The 26,490-nt window shown below is 40.5% G+C and overlaps 1 protein-coding gene and 1 long non-coding RNA gene across 14 annotated transcripts in view; one reads left to right on the forward strand and one right to left on the reverse strand.

The window, feature by feature from the left end:
- Positions 1-26,219, forward strand: part of RALGPS1 (Ral GEF with PH domain and SH3 binding motif 1) — a 232,333-nt gene extending 206,114 nt beyond the window's left edge. For 3 of the 6 annotated variants that reach the window (XM_082207695.1, XM_082207697.1, XM_082207696.1), the window contains exons 13-21: positions 3,276-3,402; positions 4,264-4,415; positions 5,759-5,810; positions 11,675-11,755; positions 15,299-15,404; positions 17,260-17,352; positions 18,399-18,504; positions 20,206-20,297; positions 21,932-26,219. In XM_082207695.1, coding sequence (XP_082063821.1) covers positions 3,276-3,402; positions 4,264-4,415; positions 5,759-5,810; positions 11,675-11,755; positions 15,299-15,404; positions 17,260-17,352; positions 18,399-18,504; positions 20,206-20,297; positions 21,932-21,961 — 839 coding nt within the window. In that variant the 3' untranslated portion in view covers positions 21,962-26,219. The remainder of the gene's footprint in view (positions 1-3,275; positions 3,403-4,263; positions 4,416-5,758; positions 5,811-11,674; positions 11,756-15,298; positions 15,405-17,259; positions 17,353-18,398; positions 18,505-20,205; positions 20,298-21,931) is intronic. The other 3 variants (XM_082207698.1, XM_082207699.1, XM_082207700.1) reach the window with 3 other exon arrangements.
- Positions 1-26,490, reverse strand: part of LOC309523709 — a 29,627-nt gene that overhangs the window by 2,246 nt on the left and 891 nt on the right. Inside the window, exons 1-6 of one of the 8 annotated variants that reach the window (XR_014215548.1) lie at positions 13,687-14,712; positions 12,939-13,034; positions 11,657-11,749; positions 5,155-5,206; positions 4,614-4,737; positions 1,212-1,611 (exon numbers count right to left, since the gene is read on the reverse strand). This is a non-coding gene — a long non-coding RNA (uncharacterized lncRNA). The other 7 variants (XR_014215550.1, XR_014215545.1, XR_014215547.1 and 4 more) reach the window with 7 other exon arrangements.

Here is a 26,490-nt window from a genome sequence, read left to right on the forward strand (position 1 = left end):
GATTATGAGTAAAGCAACAAATCATACCACCTAATCCCTTATACAATAGAAAGGGTTTGACTGTGCAACTAGTTGTTTACTTTTTGGGTCAGCACTGAGTTTCCACTGGTTTAGTCACCAGCTGATCTATGTTGAAAACTTAAGGGCCATGATTCAGGTGCCACGGGAAGCTCATTGTTTTAACTGCATTGTTTTGAATAATGCAGTTGTAGGCTGAGCTTGTCTGTGTTCAGCTGCCTCCTCCATCTCCTTGCCTCCTGCCATCAAATCAAGTCATAGGGTTGACTTCCATTGATTTCTGCACAAAAACAGGATGCTGCACTGGCTTTGCATGCAGAGGTAATGAGCAGATGTTAGTTAACCAGTTATTGGCCTCAGGATACTGTAGTGGAACTGATACTGCTTTCAGTGATGTATTATTGTCAATAACGGGGAGCAGTGGCACTCTGTTGCCTTTGGGGCTTGGCTTTCTGTGAATATTTGTTTGTTTGTTTTGCTTTTATTCTGTGTATTCTGAATTGTATAGCATCAATACCACTCAAATGTTTAACATATTTTATACTTTCCTCTGTGGCAGTGGAATAAAAATACCAAAAAAATGGACCTGATCGCTGCCTTCATTTGTAGAAAATTAGCAACGTAACTGTTTATGGGTATGCATTGCATGCTGGGACTCACTGGTAACATAGATTCAGATCACAATAGCACCTGAAGGTCTCCTTCAATCTTTCACTTTTGTTTATGCACATGGGATGTAAACAATACTTTCAGACACCTGGTCATCAATCTTATGTAAGAGATAGGGATCATGTTGAAGTGTGTTCTCAGATTTTGGTTGAGGAAATGCTCTCCTTTATTAAAGTGTGACTAGTAAAATCCTGGTGAAACCAAGTGCTACATTTAGAAAATGTACCACAACGTTGTCCCAGAACTCATCTTTTGATAAATTCTCTTCACTCTACTCACTATCTCCCACCATGACAGGCTTCAGAATGGATTCCTAATCTCTTACCTGACAGTCTGCTACAATGGCATCAACAAGACTGAAGTAGAATGTCTAAGGGCTTATATTGCAGGACTGAACCAATGGAACTTTGAGAAGCAGCAGTTAGTACACAAAATTCTACACACACACAGCAGTGTTTCTCATGCAACAACTTCTAGTGTGTGGTTCTGGTTACACCCCTGGACAAGAAATGAGCAGAGCTGCATTTTTGGAAAATGTTCTTGACCTTTTAATATAAGGCCTTCTCAGAAACTGCATAATGCCAAAGTGACTCACCCTTCTAGAGTGCTGAGTGCTTCAAACCCTTATTGATCCACCAGGGCAGACATGCAAGAAGCTGCTTCAGTCACGTGTATGTGTGTGTGAGTGAAAGACAGAGAACAAGAACACATAAAATACACTTTCTTTTTCTGCAGTTACTGTAGCATAGAAATGTCCAAGAAGTTTCATTCCATCTCCACTTTAGATCCTTAAACTAGTTTTGTATCCTCCTTTCCAAAACAGGCCTTTCATTCTTCTGCTTGTATTTTGTGTCAAATATAAGGCCTGGAGATGTGAAGGTTTGCTTAGTTTGCTTTCACCAATGGCACAGCTAAAATCTAGGACTTTGAGAAATAAAAAGAAAATAAAAGTATGTTTCCACGAGAAATCTATGCCTTCTATATTTCTGTAACTCGAGGCTGGAGACTGGGCATAGAATATAAGTATGGTATAGTACCCTACTTTCACTAGGTGGCATCCAACATCTGTCAGTACATTCTTTATTCTGTGGGAAAGAGTTGCTGCTCTTTTGTTCACTGTAGTCAATGCCATGAATCCCAGAGTTCAAACTTTTTTTTAAGGAAACATGCTTGCCCAACTTCCCTGCTTCATGCATGGCTTACCTGCCATTAGCATATCTGAACCAAGTTTTCACCAGATGCAGAGTAATGTTAGTTTTAGATTAAGGTTCAAATATATTTACTCTGATGCGCTTCATCACTGCCGAAATTGAAACCCACCAATGTGATTTTGGGCCACTTAAAGCATTCAAAAATTCCTACTCAGAAAGCACTTTCATATAGCAAGAGCATCAAACCCATATTTATATTTGTCACATGTTGATTCCATGCATGCCTGTTCCACATGTACAGGCTTTGGTCAGCCAGAGTGAATCCCATCTTCTCAGTGTATATAAACCTATTTGTATAGATGCAAGTGATCACTGCACTATGTCCAGGTTTCACCCTTTTTCATATATGTACTGTTTTCACTGTAGGATATGCAGAAGACTTGAAGCAGTCCTTACCCCTCTCCTCTCAGCTGCCTAAATCCTAAAGCCCCTATAGAAACCAGTCCTTTCGTGGAGCTTTTTAGCAGAGTCTGAAATGTCAATAATATGTAGGAGCTGAACTCTCTTTCCATTCCTTGGACATTATAGCTTTAGGACCTGTTGTGTCAGCTGAGACAATCTTGTTTCCATCTGGTAGCAATTCTTCAGCCACCTATAGCTAATTCTGTTTCTTCTCTCTCTCTCTCTCTCTCTCTCTCTCTCTCTCACTCATTCTCACACACACACACACACACACACACACACACACAGAGAGAGAGAGAGAATTATCTTCAGCCAACTTGAGGAAACCACTTAAAAACTTGATAACTCTGTTCCATCTCTGTTGCTTTGCGTGTGTGCTAGCTAAAAATGTGTAGCTTGTTGGCACAAAGACCTTCTCAAAGTTCCAGAGCTGACATCTGTCTGGCTGTGATTTACATGGAACATCCTTGCGTTTCCCATAGATACTCATGCTACAAGTCAATACTAACAAACTGTTTACAGACGGGTAGGGTTACAAACCAAACTCAAAGCATATGTTTTTGTTAGAAATTGAAGATTACGCCCGACATATTGTTCTGGCTATGTATGCTATGCTTTTGACAAGTCTCATTAAAGTAATAGAAAAACCAGTATTTTTTGTGTGGGACTTGGTCCCAAAACTATTCTTGCACATAATTTTGATGACAAATTGCTATTTTTGTTTAATTGGATAGATTCTTAATAGGAATGGATGGTGTAATTCCAGCAGGCCAGAAGCAGTGTTTGGGGAAGCACCTGCCATTTGAGGTCAATGACAATCGTCTTTAAGCAGATGCTACTTTCCTTCCTTTACCCCCCACATAATTTCCATCTGTCTCTACAGGGTCATTCAGCTCTTCCAAAAGCAAATAACATGACACCTAGCAATGTCTTTCCTCAGCATCAGTTTAGCATTAATTGGTGTCTATTTTGTAGGTCCGTCAGAGGTGTCAGCAGCTATGAGGTTCAGCAGGAGACCAACTTGTCCTGATGCCTCGGTGGCAGCCAGCCTGCCAACTCCTCCTGTACCACGACACAGGAAGAGTCACAGCCTGGGAAACAAGTGGGTGTTCCAATCTGCATCATCTTTCTCAGCTCTTACAGTTTACTCAGACATCATTAAGGTTTAATTCAGCAATTGAAAACTCACTGAGAGCAGAAATATTCTTCCCAGTGGTCCCACTCCCCTTTTCTAATCTCACAGGAGTGACACTCATTACTAGTAAAACATCTACCTCAGAACCTCCTTGTCTTATCTTGCAAGTGCTGGACTTTCTGCCTTTTTAGACAAATTCTAGTGCCATTCTTACCTCCAACCTCTGTGGGAGTTGGTATATCACCAGATATACCATTTTTTTTTTTTTGTTTAGTTCCCAATTTACAGGCCAAATAAATTGTGCCTCTGCCTCACCTAGGCTTTCTGAAATAAGTTTTACCGATAGATATGGGAAGTTTCAACACAGTGGGAAGCATCAGCTTTTCAGAGAAGATTTCCAGCATTCTACTTATTCTACCACTGTTAGGAATCTTTGAATTAATACTTATTACTTGCCCAGCATCATCTCATTAAATTTGCTTGGATAGGACTATTGAATCTCATGGCCTGCAACACTGTAACCAAGCAACTTTTGTAGAAATGTCGGAGGAAGAACTTGAAAACTCCCAGATCCCCATCCTATATTAAGGCAATAACCACTTAATTATACAGGCTGCTTGACCTCATTTCTTAAATAGATTATCAGGCAGCCAATGAGGAGCGTATTAAAGGTCCCATTAGCTACCTTCCACTTAAGGACTTGCAGACATTTATGATCATCATACAGTGAGATGATGTCCATGTGGAAAAAAAAGCAGGGAATAAATGGATGTTATCAGATTACATAAGAACATTTTGCTTTTTCCCTCCCCTTTTCCAATTTTCCAGTATGATGTGTCAGTTCAGTGTAGTTGAAAGTAAAAGCGCAACGTTCCCAACAGAGAAACCACGCCACCTGCTGGATGACAGTGTGCTAGAGTCCCACAGTCCTGTCAGAAACAACACATTAAACTCTGTTTTCACCAATGGTATTTCCATAGGTAAGTATTCAATGGTTTGGATACAAAAGTCTCACTGATTCTCTGCCTGCTTTGAAGCTCAGAGAGGCTCCTAGAAATGCAGAATCAGGAGAAAATAAATTAATTTCAGGACTAACAATAATTGGTCATTTGGATAGAAACATTTTAAAAGTAGTGAAGATCTGCTTTTTGCTTGCCTAGAAACCTCACATGACTCACCTCTCTCTTGTTTGTCTCTGTCTTCCTATCAAGAAGTAATTTGCTAGATTGTGGCAGCTGTGTCATAGGGAGTACTCAGTTCTTTTTCAGTATTGTTCTTTTTCTGTGAGTTGTGGCAGCACTTCTGTAAAATAGAGCAATGCAACTGAAGCCAGGAGAGCACAAGCTACTTGTAGGAATGGTCTCAGTAGGAAGTGGAAAGGTGTTTCACAAAGCTTAGCATAAAGCTTAACTTTGGCTGCAGATAAAAGGCATTATCAGCTGTTAGGAAAGAAACAGCTATTTTGAGGGGTGTTTAATGGCCAGCACCTAGTGGAGTAAAAACTCCTCTATTTAGAGACTGAGGGAAATTCGTCTGATTTAGAAGCTGGTTCCCAGGGCATGAATTTCCGTTTGCAAGAACCTACTTCGTTGGATGCATGATGCACTGTGCTTATCACTTAATAACCTGAATGTGAAAAAGTGCCATTGTCATCTATTGCCTGATCAGCCATCACAGTTCATTGTCATGTTGTGCAGTTCCTTTGCAGTAGAAACCAACCTGGGATTTGGGAATCTTCTATTGCTGTGGTGGCTGCTGCTTTACTGAGCACCTGAACAAAAGAAAATCCAAACAGTCCAAGTTTGGAAAAGCAAATGAATTGGTTACACTGGTAACTTTAAGTTGCCTTTGAGTAAATGTAATGGGAAATTACTGGTTTATAAAGCTCTGATTGAGTAATAAGAGGATGAGGAGAAGTAAGGCATCAGGCTGATTTGTCATGGCACCGTCACCTGCTTCATGTTATCTGTCCTGTGTCTTGACTAAAGGGAAATATATTTGGTGTCTGTGCTTTGTCTTTGGCTGGTATGATTATGTTTAATCACTGATGTAGCAGTGTTAATCAGAAGGTACTATACAACATGCAGCTGTGTGAAGATAATAAAAACGGAAGGACAATTTTTAAATATTTTATACCTAGAAAACTGCAGTGCTACATTGGTCAGGGTAACATTTCCCCCAGGAGCAATTTCTTACATCACTTTCACTCTGGCCTCTTAAGTCTGGCTTCTGTGGTGTATTCTGGAAGTTTCCTAAGACAAGTGGACTTCTTCTGCATTTACTTTTTCTTGTTAACAGATCCCTATGTCCTTTTGTTTTGTAGGAAGCAGTGAAAGCTCAGAATTTAGTGAGGAGCCTTCTTCAGGACTTGAAAGGTGAGTGTCCTCTTTGCCAATAAATAACCTTCAATCAATGGTATAAGATGTTAGTTGCACTGCAGTTTATATGTATTGAAACCATGTTTCAGTTTACTTCAAGGAATTAATCAGGTCCTGCAGGGTAATTGTGCGGGAAAATATTGCCATAAATGCAGCCATTCTGAGGTTGTGTGGAAGCTCTGTCACTCCAAATATTCACTGTGTGTATGCCCTATATTTTGTGCTTCCTACACTCCATTTAGCTCTTATTATCCCATCAAGCTATAAAACAAACATTTTTCAAACCTACCTTAATAAGAAAACATGACATCTAACTTGTCAATATTGGGCTTTTGTCATAAACCAGAGTCCACATACCCTATCTGCTTATAACACCTTCTTAGAAAGCCACAAATACAGCCGCATTTTCATTAAGCAAATCATGTTCAACTATGTTGAATAGCTAATTCCTCATAAGAAATTAAGCCAAATACATCTGCCTTTGTCTAGCACATGATATCAGAGGTGAAATCTGGTCCAGTTCAGACTTGATAGGCCTTAGTTCAAATGGACTGAGTGGCCTTGAGAAGTCCCACAATTTTATTTACTAAGCTACAAAATTTTCCAACAAAAGAGCTTTGAGATAAATAAGAGCAAAATTGTTGAGTCCTTTCCAAACTGGAAAAAGGTGTAGTAAAATGATGTGTTAGAAATTATTCAGGAAAATGTCTCTCTTATAATGATCCTTCTTTTGCTGATTTGATCCTTACAAACAAAATTTGGAAGGTCACCAGTAAAGTGTACAATGTCCAGATTCTGGTACCTCATCTTGCCAGTCACCCTTAGGAATGGGCCTCCCTCCCGCCTGCACACAGTGGCAGGAACATACCTCCATCAATACTTTCACTGACACCTGCTGGGGAAAATATGTTTTTATGCCTTTTCTGGGGTGATACTTATTTCTTATGCCTACAATCACCAGGCACTATATTACAATCTTATGCCTACAATCACCAGGCACTACATTAAAAGAGGATGCAAGAAATATTTCATGGAGCACAATGGTCATAGTTTCTCACTCTCAGAATAGTGCAAGGGGGGTATGGCCACCATCTTGTTTCATATTTACTGGGTGCACAGTACTTCTGTTTATTATCCTGTACATATCACATCCTATTTCAAGAAATAAAATTCAGGTTTTCTTTTTCTTGCTGAATGTGTCCTTATTTAAAGTGCAGTAAATGTTGAAGGCCACTGTATTGGCAAAGGTAGGGAGAGTTGCACTTAGATAAAACAAATCTTATATTTTTGAGTTTAGAGCCTTTTGTGTGAGTAACGAAGTCAGGATAGAAAATGTCATTTAGAATCTTAAGAGGGTTGGTCTTCCATTGAAACTGTTTGCCTGGGTTGTGTGTGTTGATAGTTGTAAACTAGAAAAAGAAGAAATTGATACAAGGGACACAGTGTCCAATAACACATTACAAAATTAAATTATGCAGCTTCAACACAGCCAGATTCATTATTCCAACCGATGAACTAAAAAATAATAATAAATTGTTATTTGTTACTTTTTAGGAAATCTCAAATTTTGGCCATGCCATTATTCAGAAATTTAGCAAAAAAAAAAGGGCAGGAGAACTGAAATGTTCTGAGAAAAGCCTTCATTGTAGCTGAAATACATCGCTTGTGCTGGGGATATTCTCCCCTCAAACAAAATCTCCCACACTGTAAGGAGTCAGGTACAGCTTGCTGATTGACTCCTTCTGCTGAAGGGCTCCCAACCACCCAGAGCAGTCCTGCTTAGCAACACAGAAGCTAGATTTTGTGTGAACTCGACAGTCTGATGAACATTTAAGCATGCTACCCGCTCCCCCACAAAAAATCTCTCCCCAACTGATATATCCTAGGTAGAGCCTATTAAAGGTAACGCAGGGAAGTTTTTTGTGGTGTGCCTTGGGACTCCTCCTTCCCCTCCACTGCCTTTTTCTCATGACCAGGGCAGGAAAGGAGCTCATAGATTGCTTCAATTTGATGCTTGGAGCTGGAGGCATATGTTTTGGTATCAAAACCGGGGAGCAAAGGACGTTCCAGCCTCCAGCCTCAGGTCTAGGCAGGTGTACGGGTTTCAAGCGGAGCTACTAGAGCTCCTTGCCTGGTTCCTTTTCCTTTAGCCTAGCTGCCTTGCAGTGAAATGGTGGGAGATGCAGCTGTTCCCCCCACCCCCCATCAGGTAACATGCAGTCAAGGAGAGCCCCCTGAAGGTGGGAGTTATTTTAGATGTCCAGAGGGTGGATTCTTCAGAATGGAGAAATCAGAACTGTTTCTTCAGGCTCTGTCCCGCCTTTCTCTGATTTAAGAGGGGATAAGGCGCATACCCAATTTCTGTTACAAAGATGCTATCCAGCAAGGCGTTAAAAAGGCAGTGTCATGTTTCAACCTTGCCCAGACCACAAATCCTAGGTGCCCTCAGGCAATGAGCAAGGGTAGTAAATGCCTTAAGAACTAATCGGATTGCATCGTATCCTCCCATATCCTGCTTTATTGCAGTCTACACACCCAAAATACACAGTACAACAGTAGTAAATATCAACAGTTATTAAGGTGTAAAATTGGCCTTGCTAGCCAACATAGGAGTTTTAGCCTATACATAATGGTTTCTGATTTTTACTGCCTCCAAGAGGAATTTTGCTACAGCCAGTGTAGTAGTATCAAGCTTATCCTCAAGGAGAACCTTGACATGAAATGAGTCAGCAATTCCCGGTTGTTCTGTTAGTATTAGATTGATTAGATGCTTTCTAACCCGTTTATATAGTCTACAATGCAATAAAATGTGTTCCATACATTCAACACCCCGGGAACGTGGGCACAGCCTGTCTTAGTATGGGACACCAGCCAATCTTCCCCTCAGCACTTCAGAACAGAAAACGTTTAATCTGGCTTTGGAAAACAGATGCCAATAGTTAGATACAGTCAAATTCTTAAGGTAGGGAGATGACAAAAAACCCCTGAAGGTATTGGATTCCTGACACAGATGGGCCACAGGGCACATGTGAGCAACATGCAAATTTGTGAACCATTCCATATTTTTTGTGCTTGTTTGGGCAGCACATAAACTAAAATTGGAGCAATACAGAGAAGATTTGCATAGTCCCTGCTCTTCATACTCAGAGTAGACCCATTGAAATTAACATGCATAACTAACTTAGGTTCATTACTTCCAGTGAGTCTACTCTAAGTAGAACTGAGTTTACTACAAGCTTTTGATTGTCTTTGCTGAAAGAGACAAAAAAGGCTACCACTATGGAAATTTTCACAAAGAAGTTGAGGACTTCTCCCTGGGATTGAGAGTCCAGTTACAGAATGTTGTGGAGTAGTTTTGTATACATTCCATCCTTCCTTCCTTTCAAGAAGAAAGCACTTGCCAGATTTGATTGTTTCCCATTCTAGGCAGGGTGAGGAAGTTACTGGACAGGTGGTTGTTAGGGAATAGGTTGTTAGAAAATAGGGGTGAGTTTGGCCACATAACCTGGCTGAAGATCACTACACACACAGTTCTGTCAGATTGGGGAGCACACATGGGGCTCAGGGCAACTGGAGTAGTCTGAAAGCCAACACAGCATCAACTTCCTGGAGCTTCATACTGTCTCTTTTGGCCTTCTAGAAAAACCTATGGGTCACCATGTGTTTATCCAATTAGTTCAGCAAACACATACAACAGTGGGATGCAAGGGGGGGGGATGTTACTCAGCCACACACTCTCCATAAGGAGACCTTCACTGTAATTGTTTGGGCCATATATAACCTGGTATGGTGTGACTGAGCAGGACCATCATCCAGGAGTCCAAACACTCAAATATTCAAAATGGTGACACAGCCCTTTGGGAGACCCACAGACAGACAGGTCAGAAGCTTTGTATCACAATGCCAGTATGTGGAATCAGAATACATAGACTGGCCAGCTGTGTGCCCTTTCCTTCTCTCACCCTGATTTCTATGTTCCTCAGGAAGATGAAAGAAAAGTGGTATTTATACCAGTTGAACTCCACTGGTCCAAAGGCCTTGGGTTCTCAAAGCTAGTCAAAATGTCCATGAAACAACATTGGAACATCATGTCCCAGAGACCATTTTTTCAACAGCAAATGCACATCTTCTAGCTGGCAGCATAGATGTTAAGCAAAAGTGGCTAAATTGTTTTTGCTACTCTGATAACTCTTTTGGCATCTAAGCATTTGTTCATAGTTACAAGTCTTCCTGGAGAGATTTTATAGCCTGCTGTAATCATAAATCCAGTCCATTCTATAATTTTTACAGAACAGACTAGAAATATCTCGGCACCAGCACTTTGAAAAGACAGTTAGCAGTTCTCAACAGTATCTCTGGTATAAAGGATACCTTTGCAGCCATCCACACATAAAACATTTTCTTAAAGGGGTAGTGCTGATGAATCCGTCTGCAGACAACCTGTTCCTGAACTAGAACCTCAGCTGGGTTCTGTCAGCTCTGCTGAAGCCACCTATCAGAAATTATGAACATGGTTCTCTCAGAACTTTATTTTTAGCCAATACCTCACCAGATTGATTTTAGAGCTAAGGGTGCTATTTAAAAAAAATAAAAATCCCACATTTGGGCTTATTTCATCTTGACAAGCTGTGTTGAGAGAAACCCATCCTTTCTGCCCAAAGTCAACTTACTGTTCCATATGTTCCATATTCTGCCTTCCTGTCTGAACTATGCACAAGAAAACCTGAAAACAGGTTGGATGTGTTTAGGACCCTGAGCATCTTTTTGAGCAAGACCTTGGTTTTTAGAAAGTCTGAAGGTCTTCAGTGAATTGGCATCTCCCTCCCTGGGAAAGTACCCTTCCCCAGGTGATTACAGTTTGTTCTCTTAGGGGGCAGTTATCATGGCTGCTACCTGGGGTAGATTTTCTCTGGAAGAAATTTACAGGGCAATCACATAGGCTGTCCAATATTGTAAAATCAATTCTTTTTCCTTAGCATTTGCGGCATTTGGGTGAATAATTCTTCAGAGGGTTCTGATGTCTTTAAATTATTTTCTTTTATTGGAGTCCCACCCTAAAGGATAGTGCTGTTACATGCTTAAAAGATGAATAATGCCCCCTGACTCTACCAGAGAAAACAAGGATTCACATTTCTGGCATAGTGTGTATGCATATTAGCAGATAACTGGAATGCCTTGAAATATCATTTTTTTTTTTTTGCTGGGCCAAAGCACTGCATTAAATAACACTTTTATCCATGACTCCAGTAGTAATGTTTTCAAAGAGATGTCAGCCTCCTTGTGAGCAACTGCACCTGATCCCTGAAACCTTGATTTTTTTGGAGCTAGCTAATGTTATTCATCAATGCTGAAAATGTATCCTTCATGTGGTTAGAAGTATACTCTTCATTATTACTTCATATGCTCTGCAATCAGTTCCTGGCTGGTTCTGATCATCTAGAGCTGTTCTTACGATAGTGCCTTAATGTTTTTATTTCTAAAGGTTCTTCTGCTTTGCATTGTGATATGATTGGACAAATCCTACTTTCCTAAAACTTCTCTTGTTCCCATTCAGAAGATCAATAAACATTACAAAAGCCAGTGAGATGGAAGCAGCATCACAAAGATCGGTTCTGAATTCCTTTTTAGACACTTGATTCTTGCCCCCATATTCTTTTGCTCAGCATTGCTTGCTTTGTTCCTATGTGTTAAAAATGAGCATTATTTAATGGGCATTCAGCTCTTCACTAAATACACCTCTCCAATTACTGAGAGCATCAAATACATGTGTGTCCCATGTTTCCTTGTATGCTTTGTTTTGTTGGATGTTACCACAGTACCTGCACTATAAGAAAAGAACTTACATGTAAATTTATAAACAGGGGTCGGTTGTACGCCACGCTGGGGCCCAACTGGCGGGTACCAATTCGGAATTCTCCCAGAAGTCGGAGCTGTGTCTACAGGTACAATTAGGTGGTTGGTTGGTGTGTCTCTCCGTAGACTGTGCTGTTAATTCTATCTTCAGTCTGTTTTCCTCTTGCTAATTAGGAGAGCTTATTTTCAACAGCTTTTTCATTGTTTCCTTCCATCTGTGCAAAGACTTTCCTTCCATTCTCATAAGAGTTGCCAGGAGTAAGAAGATTGTTCATTCATATGCTTTCACCTTCATAAGCCTGACCATATTTATATACCACACTGCATATAAATATACTTCATATAAGTGCTGACTGTTCCTCTTCCTTATCATACTGAGAAATGCAGAGTAATTAACGGCACCACCACAAAGTTAAACACTTTTAAAGCTTCATTGATTTCATTTGAAGCATATTAAGCATATGTTTAACTTGGGGCCCAGTGAATATTCTATATTATGCAGAACAGCATAATAAATTGCTAAGAACCTTAGTTGGGAACTCACGGAGAGCCCCACCTAACAGTGTGTGTGAATATATGTATATTAAAGCCCTGCACTTTATCTGTCCCATTGAAATGAACAGAACTTAGCTTTCATAGGATCATACCATAATTTAAAGGGAGGTTCTCATTTTTAAAACCAGTTTCTGGTTTAAATAATACACATACACGTGGTGAAGCTCTATTTTCTTATGCTTAACTTTTGTTATCTTATTATGTAATGAATTACACTGGGTTTCAAGTTGATGCTTCTTTTTCCAGTCTCATCACAACTCAGTTTGCTGTTCTGATGACTTCCTAAAAAACCATGCATTTCCTTCAATAAACAGAGGGGGTCTAAAATCCAAGCGCCTCAGTACCCTCTTACACAAAAGAATAGCAGAACAACTTAACTCTTTTAGAGTAATTAAACAACTTGATACCTGTGGTTCCACCTGTAAAGGGTAAAGGGACCCCTGACCATTAGGTCCAGTTGCGGACGACTCTGGGGTTGCGGCGCTCATCTCGCTTTATTGGCCGAGGGAGCCGGCGTACAGCTTCTGGGTCATGTGGCCAGCATGACTAAGCCGCTTCTGGCAAACCAGAGCAACGCTCAGAAACGCCATTTACCTTCCCGCCGGAGTGGTACCTATTTATCTACTTGCACTTGACGTGCTTTTGAACTGCTAGGTTGGCAGGAGCAGGGACCAAGCAATGGGAGCTCACCCCATCGCGGGGATTCGAACCACTGACCTTCTGATCGGCAAGCCCTAGGCTCTGTGGTTTGGACCACAACGCCACCTGCGTCCCATAGTTCCACCTGTAGAACTCCTCAAATTGAACTGATATCTGTGGGAAGCAAAGAAATGTGACTTGGAAAGAAATAGTACACTGACGCAAATTATCTTGCAGTCATTCTAACAAGTTTGTTTAATGTTACCCAGAAGAAAATATTAGGTTTTTATAGTGCATCTTCTCATGGCTTCTTCTATTCTTCTTTATAGTGTCTTCTATTCCTCTTCATAATTACTGATTTTTTTCGCTAGGCTTGCTTTCTGGTGCAGCCTTTGGGGGAAATCTAGCAAAGGTGATGTGAGCAGATATGCAAGCCTTCTAAATAATCTCTCTCAAGCATTTTCCATTTCAATCCTTATTTTGTCTGCTTTTATTTCATCATATATTTGTAACTTTCTGATAAATATCTCCAAAAAAAGCCTATTTGTATACACCTGGCATTTGCTACGATACTCAGTGAATATCTATGGTAAGATAGATTTCTAAGAGATATTGCAGGTATGCTGATTTACACATAAAAGTGTGGCGTTTCTCTCTCTTGACACTCAGAATTATACTCCAAACATCTTATGAAGTGGGCTGTGGCCCATAAGAGTTTCTGCCATAATCAGTTTACAAGACTCTTTGTTAATTTGCAGCAAAGGCTTCAGACTGTGGCAAGTCATAACAGCTCACCCTCTGTTACACCATTAACAGACAAACTTACCTTGTAAAAATGGCAGGAGTCAGTTTGCTGTACAAAACCCAGTTTCCTTCCAAATTAATTCACTCAGTCTGCTGTGTTATATATGCTCAACTTCGAAGTATAATTGCAGAAGACTCCTTGTTTTATAGAGAAAGAGAGAAATAGAAGAAAAAGGACAAGTATTCAGATAATGGCCTTGAACCAATGCACACAGAAACAAATAGTTATGTGGACTATCTATACAAATATGTTAATAATTAATAGGCTACAGTTCAAACAACTGCCATTCCCAGATTCAGCACTCACAGTTTAATTCACAAGCTTGTGGAATTTGGCACATGTCCTTTGTGCAGTTAACACATGCTCATCTCAAGGTGGTTCACACAGGGCTGTGAATTGGGGCCAGTTGCATATAGGTTTAGCAGATGAGGTCAAAGAGAACCCAAGTTAGCTTGTTCTATATGCATTTATTGTCATGTCTTTCCCATGACTGAAATAGCTGCTCTACTGTTTGCTTAGAACTAAGTGAAAGCAAACATATTTCTGCTTGAATTGGTCCCTTTGTGTTTACATCCTTATAGATATGGGACTATGAAGTGTTCTGGGCAATGAATGTTTATTAAGTAGGAAATTCCTACTGGGCAAGCTTCTAACTCAATCAGTATTTCCCTGCTGTTAAATCTTCCTGAATCTAACTTAAGTATTTAGTAATGGATGTGATGGCTGCTAGCACTCATTTAATAATGTAGTAGGGTTTATGATTCACTTGGCATTGTATATTGGCATCCATAAACCATTTAATTGGCATTCAGTTGCATGACAGCTTTATTTATTTATTTATTTTATTCATTCATTCATTATTAGGAAAATATACATAAACTGTTTAATAAAATAAAAATCTCTTAAGAAGTGTGCATAAAATTTATTTATTTATATTCCTAATAGTCATAGTGACTTAATTGGATGGCAGAAGACAAAGAATGATGGGCTCAACACTGGCCATGCATCTCTAAACCTCCACCAGCTCACAATATGATGGAGGACATACTTTACCATATGTTGGTCTTTTTCCTGGTTGACACTGTCTCCACCAGTCTCTTTAAGGATTCCTTCTGTGTTGTGAAAAAGAATCATGTTTCCTGTCCACAGTTATCATAATCTGGTTATTGTGTTTCCATTGTTTTTTATGTTAGAAGGTCAGATTACTTGTATGGTTCATATTGTAACATGATCTGAAAAAGTTCTACCAATTTTATTATTATTATTTTTAAAAATCTATATATTAATACAAATTAGTCTTCCTGTGCTTGTGTAGCCAAAACTTTCCTTTAAAAAAAGCTGTTTTGAAGGGCAGAAACAACCATTTCATTGTCTGCATAGGCTACTTCCTGGTTCATGCCAAGAGGTTATTTCTAATGTCCTTGTTTATGCACTTCAGTGGAAAACTTACATTAAATTTCTTTGTAAAAATATGTTTACTGTAATACTAGTCATGAACTACGAAGTCTGCAGCCAATGTTTAGGACAATATTGATGGCACGAGCCAAGGCCTGTGTAAATTTTTGAACAATTTAATCACTGGATTATTTGATTTTGTTTGCTCCCACCAAAGAGTTGACATTTGTTATTTCAGTCCAACAGGTGCCTGCAGCTGCGCATCAGGGAGTTCCGTGGGGGTTGTTACCATGGAAGGGCCTTTAAGAAGAAAGACATTACTAAAAGAAGGCAGGAAGCCTACAGTAAGGGGTTCTCCTCCCCCCCCCCCTTTGCTTATGCTTTTAAACCCCTCATTACAATTTGAATAATATTTTATGGTTGCTAAAGAAAGCAGTAGAGTGTCCAAAACAGCATGGCAGCTAACTCTGGCTGAACAAAAAGTGCCATGGGCTATGTCTCATGTTGTTTTTAATAATATTTATTTATTTCCTGCCTTTTCCCCAAAACTCGGACTTAAGGCACCTTTACAAAAATTGAAATGAGCACAACTAAACCACAGAAAGCTAAAAACACATAAAAGTAATTACCTTCAAGGTAATTAAACAATAATGGAATTAAAACAATGTTAAAAACAAATTACTTAAACACTACCATTTTCCTTAAAAGCAGCCAGTTCCTGAAAGCCTGCATGAATAAAACAATCTTCACCTGCCAAGGAGAAGATTCAACAAGGAGGAGGCCAGTCTAGCCTCACTAGGATAAACACACTTGAACCGAGCAGACTGCAGGAAAGGACACATGGTCAGGGAGATGCAATCATGGTAGCCCCACTGCAACACTGCCTCCTCAACCCCCAAGACTTGGATGCTGTTCTGCAGCGAATCCTGGTTGACAGAGCTGAGAGAGAATAACCTCCCCCGTTTCATCCCACCAGTTTTCTTTAACACAAGATGGGTTGGCATGCTTGTCTTGTTGTTTTACCATTTACTGGCCTGGCACTGACCAACAACATTTTCAACCTAAGACAACTGTCTCCAAGGCTATACATGCTATTTGAACTAGTGGACAGTACAGGCACAACCAGCATCCTGTTGCTGTGCCCTCTTTCATAATAACCCTCTGTATCTCCCTCTCCTTTCTACGGTTCTGATGTTCTTCTTACAAGTGTGTCATGACCAAACCTACAATGGTTGCACATAGTGCCAATAGAGGTGCCTGATTCCCATTGGGACCGGCAGGATGGAAAGCAGGGAGGCCCAATAGTAGGAACCAGCACTAAGGACAGATCTAGGTAACTCTACAGTAGTTTTGTCCTCCTCCCTGCTGACTTCTACAAGAGCAGCATGAGACTCAGATGGAAGCTGACAGCCAGAAGACACTACCTGGGCTAGTTGCAAGTTGTAAGACAGACAGGTGGTGGCTGGCTGGGGCAGACTAGGGTTGGTGGCATATGATCAAATGTGTTGCAGGTTGGGCTAAATATGGGTTCCAGATCTGGCTGCTGTTTTAAGAGATGCTCATGGAAACACCCAAAGAAAAGAATCTGCCACCACGCATCCTACACCATATAGAACTTTTGTTTAAATTTCAAAACCAGGTTATATTTCGCACCCTGGAACCCTTCTCACCATAAGCTTTTCTTCTAGAAAAAGGGTGCCAGTAATGTGTACCCTTATGTACCCCCAGAAAAAAACACTGCATATATATGAAATGGCATTGGTTTGGGGGGAATGGAAGAGTTTTAAGCCAAGGAATCTTTCTTATATAGCAACTATTTCCTACTGGCAGTAATTTTCACTGCCTTCAAGAGGGTGGGGGGGGGAGGAGAAAGGCAGACATGTACAAGAAAGAGTACATTTCCACTACATTTCCTCATGGCCTTTTGTGAAAATGCCATTGCTTGATACTAAAGGTTTGAAGTGCATTTATTATCATTCTGACTGGAGCTGAATTACTGAGCTGTAATGCATCCATCCCCACCAGCAGGGGACAGCACATAACCTTGTTTTTCAAAGTGAAGGCAGAATAGCTGGGTTTTCTTCACGGCAAATGCAGCCTCATAGTTGATAGCATGTCTGAAGCATCTCACCTTCTTTCATGTTAGTAATGAAAATTTATGTATGCTTTTGAAAGTGTTTTTTAATTTCCTCCTTTCAGCTTTCCTCCTGGACTAGATATTGGGTAACCCTTTCAGGATCTACTCTGATCTACTTTGGAGCAAAGTCATTAAGAGGCACTGAAAGAAAGCATGTAAGCAAATAATTTGCCTTATTTTGTAGACCAAGGGCACATCCTATCTGCAATTGTTTCAGAGAATCAATTGGCTGCAGTATTCACAAAGCAGCCCAGGGTAGCAGAATAAAGGCAACTCCCAACTTGCATGCTATTGCGTACATGCCTGGTGCCAGGAAGCTGGAAATGGAACCTGGAAGTGGGAGTACCCTGGAGAGTCCTTGTGGCTCACAAGAAGACCCTCCCCAGACAGCGGGGCAGCAGGTCTTTGTAGAGGCTGCTCAGTCTCCCCACCTAACAGCTGATCATAGAATCATAGAATCATAGAGTTGGAAGAGACCACAAGGGCCATCGAGTCCAACCCCCTGCCAAGCAGGAAACACCATCAGAGCACTCCTGACATATGGTTGTCAAGCCTCTGCTTAAAGACCTCCAAAGTAGGAGACTCCACCACACTCCTTGGCAGCAAATTCCACTGTCGAACAGCTCTTACTGTCAGGAAGTTCTTCCTAATGTTTAGGTGGAAACTTCTTTCTTGTAGTTTGGATCCATTGCTCCGTGTCCGCTTCTCTGGAGCAGCAGAAAACAACCTTTCTCCCTCCTCTATGTGACATCCTTTTATATATTTGAACATGGCTATCATATCACCCCTTAACCTCCTCTTCTCCAGGCTAAACATGCCCAGCTCCCTTAACCGTGATGTGTAGGGCTGCTCAGCTGATGTCCTCTTTGGGCTCTAGGGAGGGTCTCCTCAGCGGGGCTTTGTTGAGGCTGCTCAGCTGACTATGGGGAAGCTTTCCCGCATGTCAGCTAAGCAGCTCAGAAAAGCCCCACTGTGCCTCTGGCTTGGGAGGAGATTCTCCCCAGAGGACATCCTCTTTGGGTTCTGAGGAGGGCCTCCTCACGAGCCACAAAAGGACTCCCCGCTTACGTAAGGGTGCTCCCCACTTACACACATTTCAGTTATGCATAAGGGGCCCGGAATGCAACCTCTGCGTAAGTGGGGAGTCGCCTATACTTCACAATTCAGCTCATTGATATTCTTCCTTGACTTTCTCTTTTAGTATAAGTCTACTCCGGGGAAAAAGGTTTCTATTGTGGGCTGGATGGTAGCACTGCCTGATGACCCTGAACACCCTGATATTTTTCAGCTAAATAACCCAGATAAAGGTGGGTGTTTTATTTTTAATTGGACTTTCTTCAGAACAGTAAGTGTGCTAAGTAACAGTAAGCTTTCCTATCAGTGGCATGCGGTGAAATTTTTCAAAGGGGAACAGTTAAGGCCAGAGGCACTAGCTTGTGTGGGGTGTCAATGTCATACATGTGATGTTGCACACATGAGCATCATGCCTCCCTCCCTAAGCCAGGTAGAAACTTCCCAGGCCTTGTGAAGGAGGCGCCAGGAGAACATTTAGGGGACTAGCCTAGTCCCCTTAATCCAATGACCGCACACCATCATTTACTATGCTTTTGTTAAAACAACCAAAAGCCCTGTAGCACAAGCTTTTGTGTACTGTACTAGAGTCTACTTCATCAGATAATATAAAGCATTATCCTTGGCTGACGGGTATATACCCACATGGGAGCATTCAGAAAAAATGCTGTTTATAATTCAATTTACATTCAAAACTGTAAAATGCAAAGGAAACGATCAGGATCTGTTAAAACGGGTGTAGGGAACATCAGGTCTGAGGATTGAATGCAATCTTCCAGCCCTCTCTTATCGAAGCTGTTCCCCTTTGCAGGCCACACCCCTCTCACCAAGCCACACCCTTCACTACTTCTCCTCTACAGCTTCCTTAAGTGCTTTTGCCTCATTTAAATGTGTCTGATAATGTTTGCTGGGATGAAGGATTGAAAGCTGGGTGTTCGGGTGTGAAGCCCTGGCTTTTGTGTGGCTGGAATGTCTGTACATAGTAATAGTCACATCCATTGCTTTGCCCACTTTTGCAGACCCTCCAAGTGTTTCCATTTTCCAGGGACAGTACCAGATTTACAGAAGCCATCCCAGTTTCTGATTTGACCCTGGAATGTCCTGCTTTTCCTTAGGAATCCCTATTTTCATAAGAGAAATGTTGGAGGGGTTTGGAGTTATCTGACCCCTGAGACATCTGAAGGCAGCCCTGTATAGGGAAGGTTTTTGTTTAATGTTTTATTATGTTTTTATATATGTTGAAAGCTGCCCAGAGTGGCTGGGGCAACACAGCCAGATGGGTGGGGTATAAATCGTAAAATTATTACTATGAAGTCCCTATTTTTATCGGAGAAATGTTGGAGGGTATGCTTTTGCCCTGCCCATACTAACATGTGACCCCACAGAAGGTTCCCCAAAAGGGAAAACAGCCCTCATGTTGAAAAAGTTTCCTCACCCCTCCATTAAACACTCCTCAGCAACAAAAAGGTGCTGGGTTTCCACCCGCAACACAAGTTTCAGATTCTTTCATAATTGCCTAAGTAAAGTACCACCACTATTTCATTGCCTGTCCAGCTAGCCTGCTATGGAAACTGGCAAGGCAGGAGTCAATAAGCTGCTCCTGGTTCAGCATGCTAAACAGTATATCCCCCAGCTCTTATAAATCAACAAGGTAAATACTGAATACATTCTTAAACTACCAGCTTTACTCAGTAGAAAAAAGACAGCGAGGCTGGTTAAGATTTTTAGACTGGTTGGTGTTCTGATCTATTCGTACTCACTCTTTTGAGTACTCTGACATTTCAGACTAAGGTTCTTCAGTGGTCACCCAAACTGGTCATTACCAAGATCTTCTCTCTTACCAGATAAATTGTTGGCTTTTTTAAACCTTTCAGCATCTTGTTCTGTTTCTTCCAAAGCTCAAGGGCTCCTTCTTACCTTATATTTTTAACTTGTAGGCAATGTTTACAAGTTTCAGACTGGTTCAAGGTTTCATGCAATACTGTGGCACAAACATTTGGATGACGCATGCAGAAGCAACAGGCCTCAGGTAAGGCTTTTCTTCTGTTTCTGTTTGAAGCTAAAATAGTAGCCATGTGGAAACTGTTAGAACGGGGTTATAACCACAACAAAAGCCCTAGGCAAATTAGGAGTGCTTACACCACCTGCATCTGAGCTCTCAAAGTTTCCCCAAAATTGCATTGCTTGCGAATAGCTGTAAAATATTATTGTATGGATTGTAACCAATATTAGTTTTATTTCAAGTGTGTCCATTAAAATTAATGGGCAAGGCTAACTTAGATTCATTAATTTCAGTGGGTCTACTCTGAGTTGGAGACAACTATTATTTATATATTTAAAGCAGTGTAGGCCAACACACAGGTCACAAGGCCCTTTTTTTGGCACCCCTCAGCAACAATGTCAACATCTTATCACCAAGCTCAGCTACAGCCCCCTTGGGCCTGCTACCTCCAGACTGCCTTTTTCAGGGGAAGAGGAAGAAGCAGCCGGCTTGACAGTGGTCTTGGCTATTTTTATTCATCCACGAGAGTTGTGGGGGAAGCTGCTCTTTCCTGCAGGACTGTATACTAAAAAAGTTGCTATATAGAGTTTGGAATCTGCCCTGAGCAGAGCAGGTACCAAGTGATGGCTAGTAGGTAAGGCAACACATAATCACTGTCCTATGTCTTCACGCAGTTTCTTATGTCTTGTGGTGGAGGGATGTTAATTTGCCACGCCATGCTTTGATCCCACCAGTCTCTATGCGCCTTGCCCCTCCCTTTAAAAAAATGCTTTACTACACCCCCTTCCCGGCAAGAGGCACTCTGCCTGGTGCTCCCCAGGGTGTTCCGCCTAATAATGTGTCACGTGCACACCACACTTTTGCTTCCTTGACTCTGGCAGCTGAATGTGATTTTAGAGCAGGGGGCAAGGGGAAGGAGAAGTTGCTGCATCAAAGCCCCTTACACATAAGGAGCATTGAGAGGACCTGAGCCCGGCCCAACTACTCGCTAACTATGCAATACTAACTATATTGCAAACATTTTAATTTATGATATGGAGATTTAATTCAGTGTGCAGCCCATGGTTTCTCTGTTAAAGTACTCTTACTCTTGGTCTGAGAAGATTTTTACCCTGCTCTTCAGCCAAAAAGACTTCCTAAGCCAGGGCTTTTTTTCAGCTGGAACTCACCAGAACTCAGTTCTGGCACCTCTCAGGTGAGCACCATTATAAGAGAACAAGGGAGGCATTCATGGTGAGTTCTGGCACCTCTTTTTCTAGAAAAATATCACTGTCCAGAACCATTTTCAGATATCAAAAATAAAGAAGTCCCCACGCTCAGGCTTACAATTTACACCACAGAAAAGGGATTGGGGTGAGGAGGGGAGAAAGCAAACTCATCCACTCTGGTTAATGATTTCAGAACATGCAGCAAATCACTCAGACCACGCATGAAGCTGTTAATCATACATTCCTGGTTGATGAAACTATTGCTGGTGTATGCAACTTCCTCTGGTTTTCTTATGTTTAAATAAATAAATAGCTTTTATAGATGTAGAACCAATTTATAACTTCCTTTTTTCCTTTTTGCGTGAGCACTTCCACTGCCTTGGGGTGCTGACGTCTTCTATCCATGATAGGCTGACCATTCATTGTACTGACCAATTTACTTTTCTCTGCCAGGTACCTGCAAACCTTATGTCATTTGAATAACGTGCTCCAGTATGTGATGTGACTTCAAGTGCCAAACTGCAGGATGGGAAAATCATTCTCACAGGAAAATGGAGGAAGGGGACTCTAGAGTGAGCCAGCTGTCTGTAACTGTGACTTCAGCACTTTTCTTATATAACTTGAAAGTAATTATGACACAGCTTCTAAAAGCAGAAAGTGAATGTTGTCCTTAGGACAGGATCTAACTCAATGCACTGATGAGAGAGGTGATTTAGACTGATTGAAGATACAACCTGCTTAGGGCAGGATCCTTGACTTTAGCTTTGTGGTCACAGACTACCGTGGATTTCTGTTCTGCCACAAACTGTGCATCACATCTTCTGCGGATTTTTTTTTTAAACTGCTCTTTTTATTGTTGAGCTGCTTTATGTGACTGAAGAACATTTAGCCCATGTTGGGTTTTCAATTATTTCTAATGCACAAAATGATGACAGTGTTAACTTTGCTGCAAAGTGTCAATTAGAATAGGACATTGTGGAACAACGTTTTTATAACCTTAAGTGCACTGAGTTGCTTGGCAATGTGGCTGCCTCAGATTTTGTATCAAACATAGGGACAAACCAATGTTCATACCTGAGCTATTTGAGAAATGTGTATTTTGGCACAAGATAAACCACCTTCAGTTTAGTGTTTGTTTCTTGTAATTGGTTGTGCTGCTTTGTTTTAATTAATTACAGGTGCCCAGGCAAATGAAGGGTCTCTTGCTGCTGAAAAATCAGTTGGTGTTAACGCTCCTCCTTTGTTCTTTCACTCCAAAAAGAAATATTTGCCTTAAATTATTTGTTTTTCTTTTTACTGTGGGTGCTATTCATAAAAAATGTCTAGCTGTGTGTCGCCTGCCCCCGGGTCTTCTGGGGCACAGGGCATCTGCTCGATCAGTTAAGTTGCAAGAGCATTCCTGCCTTGGGATGAGGGGTTACACCCTCTCCCTTTCTCTGGAGGTGGGGGGCAGTTGCCAGTATATCCTTCCTGAGCCCACCTTTTTTGATACTTCACATACCTTTCTTTCACAGAAAATCAGTGTTAAGGCTGTATTCAGCAAGGAAAGAATACATTGATTATCTCCCTTTCCCTCATTTCCTAACATATGAGTAGCAGTCAGTAAGCACTCTGCCACTGAACATCTGCAAGACTACAACTGAGTGGTACAGCTTTTAATAAACATGGGAAGCCATTTCGGATTAACAGAACTCTGCATCTGAAGAAAGCTCTGGCAAGGGCATGCTGTCTATTGATCTAATTGTATATTGTTAATCTTTGAATATTTTTATTTTAAATAATTTCCTCAATGTCTGTTGACTGTATTGTTTTTAAACGTTATGTTGTATGCTTGTGTCATAGATCTAAGACTGAAATCCAGTATGAAACTGGCTGTCAAAGAGAACCTAGTTACTGAATCTAGTAAGCTACCCAAAAGGGGCAATAGGCAATTTTTCAGCAAGATGTATCCCCAAACACCCTTTTTACAGTTGGGAGCTGCACAGCTGGCTTTCTTGCCAATCCAAAAGCTAAATTCATGAGAGTGAGGTAGTTGTAATAGGATATCTATAGGTCTATCAACAAACTCTTGTCATCAGCCAATGAATGGAATTCTCTTTTCAGACATCACCATCTCATAATGTGTTGGGATACAATTTTGAAGGGTTCTCTTGTACAGAGAGATGGTGTTTACATGTTTGGATTGTTTTTTCAAGAAGAACATTTCTCTGGATTTGCCATCAAAAGCAAAGGTGTATGATTTTGTAACTTCTCTGCATATATGTGCACCTACCTACAGGATGCAGAAAGAGACACATCTTGCCAGCTGAATGATGGTTATTAAAAGTCTGATCTCCAAACCTCCTACTTAATGCTGAAAAGCCAACACCATCCTTTCATACTAAATAATTAGCCTCATCCAGGCATGTACTCAATTTTTAAATGTCCGTATTTAAGCCAGAAACTCATTACAAAACCATGGATAACATTATCATCACTTCTACAGTTGTATTAAATCAAAGGACCTTTCCGTTGACAGCCCAGCCTGAATTTTATCCTTTGTAACTTCCAAGGATGCCAAAAATGCAAGGAGCACCCACCTGATGCAGGGAAACTAATAAATGGTTAAAAGGACTAGGCCTTCTCATGCTGCCAAAGACCAAATGCTATAGAAAGGGAATTATGACATGCATAATTTAGTGACTCCATTGTCAACGAATGGCTTAAGGAAAAACAGTGGTGTTTGGGTTGCCGACCAATCAAATAATCGGATGGAGAAGAACAATCTGTATGGTAAATTTTACCTCAGTCCCTTAGGGGTTAAAATATGCATTGGTTAGAATACAAACTGTAGCTCTTTCGTCAAAACATATTTGAAGCAAAATAAATTTGAACTGCTCACAATAAGTTCCAAGACCTAGTTATATAATGATTCATCAGTAATCCAGGTGCTCACAGTTAGTCAGAAGAGCAACATTTAAACCTAAATAATAAATGCTTACACTTACTGGCTTGTTCATAAGTCAGTGTGAACCACAAACTGAAATTACAGTGGCTACATCCAAAAACCATACACTATTGAAGGCAAAGGGAGTTTATTAGATGCCTCTGAGTGGACAGAAACAGCTGTCAGCCATGAAGGCTGGAAAACTAGGTAAATTATGAGGAAATAAGTCCCATTGAATCTAGTGGGCCTTCTAAGTAAGAATGTGTGGTATTTGGCTGCAAAACTCTTTCAGAACAAACACAGAAAGCAGATCTGTATTTTGCTTTATATTTTACTTACTGGATAAACAAGGGAAAATATTTTGGCTTGTGAAGAATCCCCACATCACAAGAAAAATGCCTCCCAAATCTCATCAGCCTCCACCCTTTTACATCAAGCACCTCAATCCAAAGGAATTTGGATCAGAAATCAGCACAGTCCTTGATAATGACATTGCATTAATGAAAATAACACTTGTCATGGTGACACCCATGAGAGGGGAAATCTCCTTTTGTAATGAATGAAACTTGCATGCATCTGTAGAGGGGGGAAATCTCTTGGAATTAAGCTACTTGAAAGTCCCTCTGCAAATCTGCATTTGGAATGTTTTGTTTTGTTTTTGTTTTTAAGAAAAGAAAGCAAGAACCAGTGATGCAAATGGCTGGCCATGATTTTGATTTGTTGTATATGGACATGGAAAGTTGTACAATAATGAGTTGTGTGATAATGGTGATATGATGCAGTATTCAGCAATATAAGCATCTTTGCTGCAGTGTTTTGAGAAGATGAAATAAACGAGTGTTAGTACAGTATATGGAAATTGTTATTAGCATAATCCACATTTAAATGGTTCTCGTCCTATAAAAGCATGAAGCTCTACTTAGCTACTGATTTTTGTGTGTGTGCACCTTTTACTGTGAATTCAAGTGATGCATATTGGTACTATTTAAAATACCACCTCCCTCAAAGCATATCACAAAAACTGTGCCCTGGCATGTGTGTGTGTGTGTGTGTGTGTGTAAAAATACACACAAACTCACACTCAGCTGTTGTGCTTGAAAACAGTTCAAATAATTTCAATGGTGGCAACAGATCCACATGTGCAAAGGCAAATTGGCTTTGTCCTTTGAAATGAATAGTGGTGATGGTGCAGGTGAGATAACCCCATACTGCACATCAGTATTCCTATGCCCAGAACAGATTACTGGATCAGGTCCTAGTGAACAGTGATAAATGTACAAAGCTAGTCTTTTTGTTCAGCTATTCTGCAAAAGGGTCCCAATCAAATTATTTTCAGGATGACTGTTAATGATTTGTTTAGCTGTATTGAGCAATATTATTTATTATTAATTTATTAGCGTGTATGTAACTTAAAAGTAAACTTAGTGCCAAAATGCATGTTTTTCCAATTAGCACTCAGTCAAGGTATAGACAATAGTATTCAATTTTTGACCCATTTGTCACATTGTGATGTAAACCAATTTCTATATTTCAATTTGTTTCTTGTGAGAACTGTTGCACTATTTTATTTTATTTTTACTTTTAGCTGTATTCCAGCAGCCCACTGCATGCCATTTGTGTAAGGCCTCTTTCTAAAAAATCTTGTGAATTGTCTCTCATAATAACCACTGAACTTTTAACTCTTGTGTGGGAGTCTTTTAGGTTTTTGGCACAGTATTTTGTTACCTCAGTCTTCTATCAGGTTGCTGTATTTTTCAGCTTGTTACATTGATGATAATTGTTTCACTAATTAAAAACTTTAATGTAAAAATAAAATATAGTTTTCTTTCTTTAGCACATATTTTACACGTATGGTTTATAACTGCTTTTTGACCCAAAGGCTCCCAAAGTTATGAACATATTAATATAAAAGAAAAATGCAATTAATATAAAATAGCAGATCACAATTACACTGGTTGTGCATTTGTCAACAGCATCCATGCTGTCACTTAACATGCAGCTCCCCAGCATTCCACCTTTCGCTTGGGAGCCAGGTTAACTAACACACATACACCCCTTGCCTAGCTCATCCAATCTCTCACATCCA

This window comes from Podarcis vaucheri (genome assembly GCF_965113315.1).
Source record: "Podarcis vaucheri genome assembly, chromosome: Z".
Classification (NCBI taxonomy): domain Eukaryota; kingdom Metazoa; phylum Chordata; class Lepidosauria; order Squamata; family Lacertidae; genus Podarcis; species Podarcis vaucheri.